This window comes from Malurus melanocephalus, unplaced genomic scaffold (genome assembly GCF_030028575.1).
Source record: "Malurus melanocephalus ecotype Western Australia unplaced genomic scaffold, MMel_1.1 scaffold_33, whole genome shotgun sequence".
Classification (NCBI taxonomy): domain Eukaryota; kingdom Metazoa; phylum Chordata; class Aves; order Passeriformes; family Maluridae; genus Malurus; species Malurus melanocephalus.
The window spans coordinates 831,431-844,188 of NW_026623265.1; the positions used below are offsets into that span (position 1 = coordinate 831,431).

A 12,758-nucleotide genomic window follows, 5' to 3' on the forward strand; every position below is an offset into this window, starting at 1 on the left:
TTTTCTTTGAAAAAAATGCATAGAACATTAAGAGGTTGGATATTAATAATTTATATAGAGACATTAACTTTAAATATTATTATGATTACCAAAATATACTCATTACTAAGATCTTTCTTTTTTTCATTTGAGAAGAAAATATTGGAGGAATATGAAGGGTAAGCAGCATGAAGTCACTAGAACAAAAGATGCAGGAATTCAACTTAAGCAATTTAGTTTATGGATGTTTACATTTTTCTGTTAGTATTCTCTTTGTTGAATTATTGAAGGAGCTTTTAAAACTCGTTCTTTGAGTGCTGAAAGTATTTTTTTAATCTTACACTGACATCTTAATGCTGATAAATAGTTTAATGTCAGCATGGTATAAACTTGTCCCTAGTTCAGATGTCAGCACCTCCATTGGTGTGCATTTTTACACAACAGTCCTAATTCACATGGTGTTGCATTTGCAGCACTAGACAGGCTTCACTGAATTAGCCTCACCTTGCTTCAATGTCCATGAAAGGCCAAACTTTTAGACTCAGGCTGCCAGCTGTTTGTGTCTTTGGCACAGGATCTCATTTCTATAGGCATCAGTGGTTACAGACAGCACAGGTGTGGTAGAGTCATCATGTGAGAACAGATAAATTGTGAGCATCACAATAGCATGAAACTAGTCATCCAACTCAAAACACCCTGAAAAAAAAAAAACCTTCTGAAAAAAAATTACCAAAAACCTTGTGGATAGCTGGGGAGGACAGAAAATAATTCACATTTTAAATCTCTTCTTCTGTAAAAATGCATTTAAGTAAGATTTATTTTCTTACATAGATCTTGGGGTAGAGAATGAAAAATAAGAGGACATTAAAACTTAAGAGTACTTAGCTCCTTCCTGAGCCCTAATCACAATGGCATATGTTCTTCAGCACTGTGGAGTCCAGGCTCACAGAACAGGCCTTGCTGTATCTTGCTTCTCATGCTGTATCTTTTCTGTACCTAATAACATATCTAGTCATAGCTATGCTTGCTAACTGCACATCTGTTTCCTGCCTGCTCCTGACCTGACTGAGGTTTTTCAGCGGTGTAGGATTTAAGATCAGTAGCAGGGAACATCTAGTGAGAAGCTCCAAGCCRCACATGAAATACAGGGTATTTTACTTCTGTGAATGTAACATAACATAGCAATGAGTAGTCACTAAATACACATGACTAAATATGATTTAGTGCTTGTTGGGTTTTTTGCGTTTTGTTGTATTTTTTGGCTTTTTAAAGTGTTGTATTTGGGTCCCACTTCTTTCTCCCTCAATTCATTTGACAAGAGGTGTCATCATTCAAAGGCTGACAAATCGGAGAATGGCTGGGGTTGGAGTGGCTCCTACCATGGGCAGGGACGCCTTCCACTAGACCAGGTTGCTCAGAGCCCCATCCACCCTGGCCTTAAACACTTCCAGGGATGCGATATCCACAAATTCTCTGGGCAACCCGTTCCAGTGCATCAGTACCCTCACAGTGTAGAATTTCTTATATCTAATGTAAATTTACTTTCTTTCAGTTTGAAGACTTTTCCCCTTGTCCTCTCACTAAATGTTCCTGTAAGAAGCTTCTCTCCAGCTCTCTTATAAGCTCCCTTTAAGTACTGGACGGTTGCTGTAAGGTGGCCCTGAAGCTTTCTTTTTTTCCTGTCTTCATAGGAGAGGTGTTCCACCTTTTTTATCAACATCTGTGCACTTGCTCCAAAAGGTTCATGTCCTTCTTAGGTTTGGGGCCTTGGAGCTGGATATAGTACCCCAAGAGGGGTCTCCCAAGAGCAGAGTGGAAGGAGAGAATTACCTCCCTTGACCTGCTGGGCACACTGTTTTTGATGCAGTTGGCTTTCAAGGCTATGAGAGTGCATTGCCCAGTCATGTTGAGCTTCCCATCAACCAACACCCCCAAGTCTTACTCCTCTGGTCTATTCTCCATCCATTCCCTGCCTAACCTGTGTTTGTACTTAGGATTGGCCTGACTGAGGTGCAGGACCTTGCACTGGGCCTTGTTGAACTTCATGAGGTTGCCACAGACCCGTCTCTCAAGCCTGTCCAGGTCCCTCTGGATGGCATCCCTTCCCTCCAACATGTTGATGCACTGCACAGTTTTGTGTGACTTGCCGAGTGCGCATTTAATCCCACTGTCCGTGCTGCTGACAAAGCTGTTAAAAACTGGTGGTCCCAATACTAATAGTGAGTAATCCCACTTGGCACTGCTTTCTACTTGGACATTGAGCTGTTGATCACAAATCTCTGGAGTGTGAACACCCAGACAATTTTTATCCATCCTGTGTCCCATCTGTCAAGCCCATGTCTCTCCAGTTTAGAGACAAGGATGTTGTGTAGGACAGTGTCAAATGCTTTGTAAGATTCTAGGCAGATGACATCAGTAGTCTTCCCTTATCCACCTTATATTCCCTTATCCGCCCTATAGAAGGGGCCAAATTTGTCAGGCACTGTTTGCCCTTTCATGAAGCCATATTGGCTGTCACCAATAACTTCCTAATTTTCTGTGTGCCTTAGCCCAGTTTCCAGCCTAATCTGCTCCATGATCTTGCTGGCCACTGAGACTGCTAGCCTGTAGTTCCCCAGGTCTTCCTTATTTCCCTTTTTTAAAACAGGGGGTCGAGTTTCCACTTTTCCAGACATTGGCAACTTCACCAGACAGCTACAATTTCTTAAATATGATGGATAGTGGCTTAGCCACTTCCTTTCGCATGGATGAATCTCATCACGTCCCTTGGACTTGCATACCTTCAAGTTCCTTAGTTAGTCTCAAACCCAGTCTTCTCCTACAGGAGGTGTTTCTTCATTGTCTCAGTCCTTGCCTTTGCTTCCTGCAACTTTGGCAATGTGGCTGGACCACTCGCTGATGGGTATTGAGGCTAAAACAATTATCTTCTTAGCAAGCTTCTGCCTGATGGATTAAAAGAGGGTACAAATAGCAAAATGTGGAGAAAGTTTGCATCTTGAGACACATAACAAAAATTGAGATGAGGGTTTTTTTTTGTTTATATTATTAATATAGTATTAATTTGGAAAGTAAATCTCCTTTTATAGATTCTTCTAAGTCTAAAAATTTTTAACTTTCAATGATGTTTGAGTTTCTGTCCTTGTATACTCACTGAGACTTTAATCTGTGTTTCTATAAACCTTGCTCATAATCTATGAGACTGTCACACAATTTGAGTTCCTGTTGTGCGAGAATATAAAGTCATTATGAAGTACAGTTGGTTGGAATTAATATAAATGTTTATGTGTTTAATTTATCACAGGTTTTTTTTTTTTAATAGGAACAGCATCACTAGGAAAATGTTCAGCTTATTGGATGCTTTATCCCAAGTTATCTTCAAAAAACTGGGGTCTGAAAGTTTAAATTCAAATGTTTCTCTTACATGTATGCATAAAAAGCTTAGAAAATGAGGGTGGAGGAGCAGGTATTCTTCAGGCTGACAACCTTATATAAATTCATGGTAGGAAGTACAGAAGGATGTAAGACTCGTGCTAGGATTTCCAGAAGAAATCCTGCTTTATTCTCTAGTAAAGCTTTCTTACCATGGATGTATCCTATAATAAGCCATTTAAATGTACTTGGATCTTTGTTCACTGTAAATAGAAATTCTCAAAACCTTACCAACATGGCTCTAATGAGTCACTGAAAAGGCTTTGTATCTGTCCAAAAAAAAAAAAAAAAGAAGGAAAAACAACTGGCTCCACTTGAAAGTTACTGGAAAGCACATTCACAGCTAATTATAAACAAATACTAGTTAACACTTTAAATAAAAAGAGAGGGGAAAAGCAAAAAGATTTAGGACAGACAAGCAGATGAAAGGATTCTTGTTGTCTTCCATCTGAGATTACTCAGTTCCTGTATTCAGTTACCTGAGAAGATGTGATATTCCCTTAAGAGAGATTGGGAGATCAGAAGGGATGGCAGTTTTGTGCATCTCCTTACTCATAGCCCTTTGAAAGTCATTCAGCAGAAATAGCTTAAATTGCAAGAGGGATTGGGGCCAGACGGTGACTACAGACAGTAATCACTGGGTCAAGATCATACCACCAACCAACAACAAAAAGCTCTTGGTGGAACAAAAGCTCTGTCAGGGTGTTTGAATGCAGATTGAGTAGACTTTCAAGGTCTTCTTGGAATGCTTTCTGAATCCGCACCAACAGGTCAACTTATTTTGTGACTATGCTTATCAGTACATTTGCACATAAAGGACATTGATAATTCTTCTTAGTTGCTAGCTTTGTGTCTGTTTTTCTTATAAAATCTCTTGCATGCCTCATATTCAATTATAAGTTTGAGTGTTACGCTTTTTGGTTTTTGTTTTTTTTTTTTTTTGCAAAGCCACTAAGCACAAGCTCCTGTCATAATTTAAGAATTTATGATCATCTAACTTTGCAGTCCTCTCCAAAACCTTTTTTATAGCGTCCATCTAAAATTGCTTAGTTCTTCCTAGTGCCACTCATGCCCCCAACCACACTAATCCTATTAAATAAAACATGCAAAGAGAACAAACAACAACAAAATTCAAAAACTGAGTAAAAACAAATTCAAAAGCCTAAAAGGGAGAGGGGATAGAGGGAGAGGGGAAGAGACTTATCAAGAGCTTTCTATTGATTCTGATATATTTGCTATTCTGATTTGGTGTTTCAAGGTTTTTCAAAACACAGTCTTGAATAGTATGCTAATCGAAAAAAAAAAAAATTCTCTAAATTTTATTTTGGTGTGTTCTGAGGGCATTTAAAATGATATGTACTATCAAGGACAATAGGAGCATTTTCTCAGAAGCACTGATTGGACCTTATACTCTGATAATAGTGGAGTAACTGTGTGCTCGTACTTGTGGTGGTGGTCCATCCAGCATTTTCTCCATATATCCATTTTCTTTCTGTTCTAGACACATCCTTGAGGTACCTACAGAAGGTATCCTCATGGCCTCTCTCAGGCACCTCCAGGCCTCAGGTCTTGATGAGCTGGGTCAGAAGCGACTGGTGAACTGCCTGAGATTCCATACACTTTTTAAGAAAAAAGGTCAATTTCCCTTAATTTTGTCTTTATCTTAGTTTTTTGGGGACTTTTTCTGAATTTGTGGCTCTGCCAGTGGAGATATTTGGTATATTTTCAAAGCTCCAGCTAATACTCACTCATCTCCAGTGTGGAAGAAAATAGTTCCTCTTTAAATATCCTGGTAAATCTGCAACAAGGATTTAAAAAATATTAGTAATTGGTTTTGTCTTATTTTTTTTCAATAAAAGGGATTTCTATAGATTATGCTGCTTTTTAAGATGTATATAACATAGGAGCATAATAGCCCCAGTCTAACACAGCTGTTGTATGTCTTTGAGTTCCCAGTTAGTTGTATGTCAAATATTTCTTTTTAGATTTTTTTTAGTACTGTGGATGAGATGACAAGTGTGAAAATATCACACTTTCAAACAAGAAATTGCAACAACTGATAAAAGAGACAATATATGTTATTTGCAATATCTGTCCACTCAGAAATGGTCTATAGATACAGAAAATAGATATAGTCATGTTATTAGGCTTTTAAAAGTCAGATTTAATGCACGAGGTATAGTGGTTAAATTTGGAGTAGACCAGTAGAGAAAGTTTATTGGACTGAAAATGAGAGGATACTTGGCAGTTGCATTGATTCACAGCATGGCTTGATTTCTGCAGAGAACTGAGCATAACACATGCAAAATACCACTTCCCACTGAGGTCAGAGGGCAAAATTTGTGGTCAACAAATAGTTTATATCCTTGCCTTTGAACCCCTTTCAATTGAAATTCATCTTCTAGGCTTCTTTAAAAAAAGGCTGTTTATAGAAACGTGAATTTTTCTTTTCTGCTGAATACCAGCATTTTCTAAAATGTCTGTGCAGAGCTCGCTTTAATATGGTTATTCATGTATGTAACTTTGTAGAAGTTTATATGTAACCTTTGCAGGACTCTAGCCAAAAAGAACTGGAAGACCAAAGACATGAAACAATGGCATGTATCATTCTGGAATGCAGGTATATGCCGATAATGATAGAAACGATAGAGAATTCAGTTAATTAGACTTTATTGGTGAGATCTTGTTTGAAAACTTATTTTGAACTGCATGGAATCAAGTTTTATGCCCCAGTTATAAAATATCAAGCCATAAATTTAAGCAACAAAAAAAAATGGTAGAACAGAAATTAAAACATCTGATGTGAGTAATTTTTGAAGAAATACATATGTCCTGTTGTTAAAAGAATTGATATAAGAGCCTTGGATATAATACAGTCCTCATCCTTGGTAAGCAATGACGTAGGGAGGAAGGAATGTACTTGAATTTTGACCAAATATATAAAGTGTTTAGGAAGTATAGACCTAGCTCTAAAAGGAGAGCAACTTTAAATAATATGAAAGTATCTTAATGGAAAAAGCAGGCAAACAATGGAATGTTATCCAGTAAGAAAGCATTAAAAATGCTTTAAAGTTAAAAAGGTAAAATACAACTAAATCTGTATATGCTGTAAATCGTTGATAAGTATGCTGTAATCGTTGTTCTGTGAGAGGTCACTTTTAATCTAAAATGCTGTGGGTTTTGAGATGGTCATGTTTTTCAGTATGACCGAAGCTTATTTTTCAGGTACATTATTTAAAGTAGATTTTTCAGAATATATATGGCTTCAGGATTATGGAAGCTGCATATAAGGCCCTCCAACATATGTGGTGGTGAAGAGAGAGTGTGAAGGCTGACATATAAAATTGTTACCTGTGCTTACTGATGCATTACACAAAATAGAGGGGCTAGTATTTCCTGGTATGATACAGTATTTAATTGATTTGGAACAGTGTATTTGGAGTCACTAGCAAATTGGTGTCAAGAATCAAAAAAAGTTCTTAGCTGGGAGTTTTAGAAAAGATGATGAGCCAAAAAATATGGAATATTTGGGAAAGAAAACTAATCCAAGAGCAGAAATTCCTACATCTGTTAGAACACCTGCACGCAGTCGCTGCTATATTAGCTGATGGATTCCATATATATATGAAAGCAGAAATGGATACTGCATAGCTACAAGATTTAATGCTTTTCAAGGAAAATAAAATAATATTTCTGAAATAAATTTATTTCTTGCAGATATAAAGTAATTTTAGTGGCAGCAGAGAGTGCTCAGTTATGGTCAGTTGCTATGGTATCCCTGGATTAGTGTGATTTTTTTTTTTCATTGATCACTGGATATGGATATTCTTTTTTTTTAATTTCACCTGTTGTGGGTGTTATCTTTCATAACAGAAAGTACACTTTTCTCCCGGGAATGTTCTCCCAAGGTGGACACCTATTATCTGGTGTTTGGCACTTAATGGATACATGCCAAGAAAGAAGCCAGACTGGTGCCTTTCATGCACTCTTTTTACACTTGTGATGACCTGCTTTGGACGAACTAATGATAGTAAAGATATATTATGTTGAATGAAATAATAAAAAATAATGGATTCTGGGAAACTTCAGCTGAATCCATCATAACTGAATTTTTTTCTTCCTCTACTCAAAGAGGGAAAATAAATCAGAAGCAGTTTACTAATGGGGTGATCAGCACAGACTAAAGTACCTAGAACCACTAATTTCAGGTGATAATATTAGTGGTCCATTCCAGAAGTTATAACAATCCTCAGGTGCTTCAACAGCTAATAGTTATTCCATTGTGCTCAGGTGACAGTAAGGTTCTATGGTTTTGATAACAGGAGGCTTTCTTCCCTTGCTGATTAAATCTAGTGCAAAACACTGATTGTTTTCTTTGGACAGGGACAGATCTCTGAGTGTATATACTGAATTTTCTTCTCTTTCACTGGTGTCACCTGTCTTCTTGTGGAAGCAGAATTGTTTTCATAATGTCTTTTACTTTTTCTGTCTAAAAGAATGAGAAAGCAAAAGGGTTGAAGGTTATATTTTCACCTGAATTATATCTTTTGGATAACATGTGAAAGGTTTAAAAATATCATCAAATTTGGAACAAACTACAAGGAAATTCTCCTTCAAAGATAATTCTTTTCCTCGCAGGATTCTATTTAATACCAAGAGGTGATCTGATGCAGGACGAAATTTCTCTCTGTGGGTGTAGTAGCTGCCTTATGCATATGTACTTATTACTTTAAAAACAAAATAAAACCCAAACAAACAAACAAAAAAAAAGTCCTATTACATGTATCTCTACCATTCAAGGTTTCTAGAGTTTCTTTCCATCATGTAGTAACAATTCTCTATGAATTTATTAAAAGTAGAGATATCAGAAGTAACTTGTTTTTTGCTTTTTGTTTTGTTTTTCTTCTTCTCTGGACCACAGTAATTCTCTTTTTTTAATCAAAAGGAAACTTGTGCCAGAATGGGGCTACTCTGACATGATTTGATAAGTTTAGGATAATATGTTAAGATAATAGTTATGCTTGCAGTCTTTCAAAAAATAAATTGTGGAATATTTGCTCCATTATTGCTGGGCAAATAGTTGTTTGTAAACAATTGTGCAGAATGGTTGAAATAAAGAGGAAAAGATCTAAAACAAGGCAGCTCCAATGCTATTCTATCCCATCAATCCTAGAAATTATAAAAAGATTTATATTCTAAGGATGTGACAATGAATACAAGACTGTCATAGGATGGAACATGCTAGCCTCTAAGCATCGCTCAAGTGAAAGAAGTCCAAATTGCATTTTTCAGTAATAGAATTACTTCTAAGATTTCTGCCCACAGATACTTACTGTTTGTGTTAATATAGAATTTGATCTCATTTTATCCAGAGAGTTTGTTTGGTTTCTTCTCTTTTGAACTATTTGTTTTTACTGGTCATACCTTGACTTTCAGGATTGAAGCATGAAAGAAAAGAAAGTATTAAGAAAATTCTGTAAAAGCTGCTACATTTCACCTGGTTTCTTATCCAAAGCAATTCAGGGCTTTCAAGAAAAGCTCTAAGCCAGCCCAAATCCACTCAGCACTGGGCTCAAATTCACTCAAAAGGGTTGTGAACCCTCACAAACCTTTTAAAGAATCTGGGCCAAATTTCAAGTCTGTATTGAAACCCATAATCAGGGTGGATTCACGTGCTCTTCAATTTCCTTGAGAACATTTACCCATCTCTCCCTCAAATTTTCTGTGGTTTCCTGAGAATTTTTTTTCACTTTCAGCATAACAATGGAGGAGCCCAAGTCTTCAAGTGACGATTACTACATATAATGTTTTCTGCTGCAAATATCCGGGCACTGGTCATCCTACTCAGCTTGCTACTAATAAAAAGCATTTACAGCACTGGACAAAGCTCTGATCATTGTTGTGACTGCAGAAAGTATAAGGAAATTCTATTTGTATATCTTTGCTACAGATTTCACATGCCTATTTTAGAATATGTTTGAAATAGCTGTTGATTGAAACACTGTAACAGAAAAACAGTGATTATCTTTGTATCCTAATTATGCCATTGCTTTTCTCTTTCATAACAAATTTAAAATCAGGATTTCCTTTTTCAAAGGTAGCATATCTATAATGTAGAAAAATTTGATTATTATTGTAGAGCTATGTGGGAAAGTATAGAATAAAAAACAGCTTAAAGGGTTCTTCTTTTTTAGATTTCTGTATGAATTTTATACCAGTGACATTTGTTACCAGGAGAGTTTAGAGTCTTTTCATGTTCCGAAACCTACTGACTCATGGGAATCCTAAAATTCTCCTTGCAAGTTAGCAGGCCAGAAGTTTAGCAGACTGAATAGAGGAATTAAGTACCAAATTAAAAAAAGCTTTCTGCTAAAGCATGCAGATCTTAAATGAGATTTGTGTTACCTGAATGACTCTGTAAATATAAATTTCGCCTAAGTATATGCACAGAGCAGATTGACAGTTGCTTTGCACATTGGTGATGCCTAAGTTAATGGGCACTTTCTTGAAGATTTTTTGTCAAGTGTTCTTTCAGTGATCTAATTTAAATGAAATGTATGCAAAAAAATTATGAGAGAGCATGTGACAAATACACAAATTTTTCACTAATGTGTGGGAGTGACAGTTTCTTATTTGTAATTTCCTTCACATTATCATGGAATAATATCCTTCATATAAAACCAGTCATGTCTTCATTATGTGTCTGCTTCAGCTGTAGTACTTCCCAAAGTGGTGTGTGTACAGGGAGAGGGAAGAGTTTTCATTTGTAATTGTCAAGCAACTTGTAGAAAAGCTATAAAGCTGAATCCTTCCTGCTCTTCATTTAGCTTTTCCTCCTCTTCATAGACAAGTTCACATATTATTTAAGTTTTTTGGAATCATTATTTAAGATCTGTTTTTAATTCACTTTCATGACTTGGTGGTTGTTTATATTACTGCAAGATTTTTTTTCCATTTTCAAGGCTTTTGGGTTTTGTGATGGTTACTTTTTGTGGTTATGGTTTTGGATTTCTTTTTAATAAGGCTATCAGAATTTGTGTAGTTTTGCTTGTGTGGTTGTTGGTTGAACAGAGAGGTTGGTTGGTTGTTTTTCTTTCAGAACTGATCTACATGAGTATATCCTCAGGTGGTTTCTATATATTTTATGCATGACATATTTAAAATTAAAATTATCCTGAAATAGCTCTATCTTTCACCTTGTTACTAATTATTTGATTGTATTTTTATAGCCAAAACAGACCAAGAAAATGAAGAGAAGTCACTGACAGAAACACATAAAAGGTAATAAAGAACAATGCAGTAAGACCTTTCATTGAAAAATACGTTTTCGTAGCAGTTGCTATATTGGTAGCCAGCATTATTGTATTTCTGAATAGTGATAGAAATGTACTCAGAAAACAAAGTGATGTTTAGTTATTGTTAATTTTAATTTCACAATGAAAAAAATTGAAATTCTTTGAAGAAATATTGTACATGACCTGTCTTTCATAAAATGCATAAACTTTTTGTAAAAATAAATTTGGAATGTACCATTTGGACTGAGAGGAAACTGTTCATACTACGCCAGAATCCTGGTGATTTTAGAAACATTTAATATTCTCCAAACAAGTATTATTCACTAGGTGTGTGTTTATAAAATATCCATTTTATGAAAAATAATTAAAACATGTAATGATATGTATAATTAAATGTGGCATCCTTTTCAGAATTGCTAATAGCTCTTCAAATAGTTTTTGTGGTAGAATGCAGCATACCTCATTAAATTTCATTACAGATGTGTGCAGTTGAGACAGTTTTCAAAACTGRGAACTTCACTGCATTGCATAACATGTGGTTTCTTCTGATTTTTTGGAAGAGTTTTCCAGCAGCAGTGTTTAAATGGGACAGATTTTTATCTGTCCCAGCAAGAGATCAAAATGTGGTGCACACCATTTATAGCCCAGATTTATTGAAACTTACAGTCTGCATTTGTTTTACTTCCACTAAAAATAGCATTTTCTTTTTTACTAGCTACAACTATCACTGAATATATACTAATGAATATATCCATTCTATATGCCCAGAATTATGAAGTGTCTTGATAGGATTCCTGTAAAAGATATCACTACAGAAGTTTCTAGTTTTTACTATGGTTTGTTGGCCATTCTAAGGCCTCAATGACCAAATTTGTTACCTGCAGTAATGCTACAGGATGGTTGACATCGTTCCTGGTACAACACCACATTTTCTCTCTGTTCCCTTGCACCATGTACTAAAGATAGTACCTGGAAAAGGAGAGTGAGTGCCACCAGAACTTCCTTTCCTACTTGTAAGGAGATGGTAGATCCTTGAGCAGCACATCAGGACTGTGGAATCATGGTGGAAAAAATGCAACAGAGTGTGAGGGAATCACAGACAACTGCTCTGAGTAGATCTGTGTTCSCTTAAGTTTCACTACAGAATCACAACTAGTCTGAGTTGGAGGGACCCACAAGGATCATCATGTCCAACTCTTGAATGAATGGCCCACACAGGGATCAAACCCACAATCTTGGTGCTATTAGCTCTAACCAGCTGAACTAATATCAGGGTGTCATACCTCTCCCTCACATAAATGAAAGGCATTCCTGGAATTTTTTAGGTATGTTATCTGCTCAGGTACATAATAATTATCTTTAAAATTTTCCTTCACAATAAAACTTTGAGAGAAGATGGCTCTGTTGAGAGAATTTGTGATCTCTGAGTGGTCTTTTATGAAATTGTTTGTATTTTGGAAAATGCACTGGCGTACAAATCCAGAGGTGACAGAAATCTAATGGCAGTGGAATCTGCAATCTGTTCAGACTTCTTGTGATTTACTGCTATCTTTTGATGTTAAATTTACTTTCCATTCTAATATTTTTCCCTGATGAGACTGGAGTCATCACATCAAAAACTTCCCATTGGTTTACTTAGCATAAGGGGGGAAGAAAGCGAACTGCTCCAGGGATTCTCATTCACTTTCGTCTGCTTCTCCTGATTTATCTTAAGTCTTTCTTCTCTCCCTATGTTGAGTGTAGCAGCTCCTTTTACACAGTTTGCCAAAGAAGAAAACTCTCCTTCATTGTTCCTCTTTACTGTGAATATCTAGCAAGAATATTCACAGACATAATCTTTTGTAGAACACATAAGGAATTATGCTAGGACCACATTTAGTAGTATCTAGGCTGTATTTTCTTTCTTCCTTCCACTGAACTGAATTGTTGTTGATTAGTGGTATTTGTTAAAACACTGAAGATTAATTCATATATAGTTTTAAGATTATGTGTGAATATTTCACTAAGATTTTTGATCTTGCTTGGAAATAAAATGCTTAGGATCCTTTTTGGCAG

General features: G+C 36.1%; 1 protein-coding gene across 3 annotated transcripts in view; it reads left to right on the forward strand.

Moving 5' to 3' along the window:
- The window catches only part of FMN2 (formin 2), a 169,886-nt gene that overhangs the window by 126,524 nt on the left and 30,604 nt on the right, over positions 1-12,758 (forward strand). For all 3 annotated transcript variants that reach the window (XM_057363968.1, XM_057363967.1, XM_057363969.1), the window contains one exon: positions 10,638-10,689. In XM_057363968.1, coding sequence (XP_057219951.1) covers positions 10,638-10,689 — 52 coding nt within the window. The remainder of the gene's footprint in view (positions 1-10,637; positions 10,690-12,758) is intronic.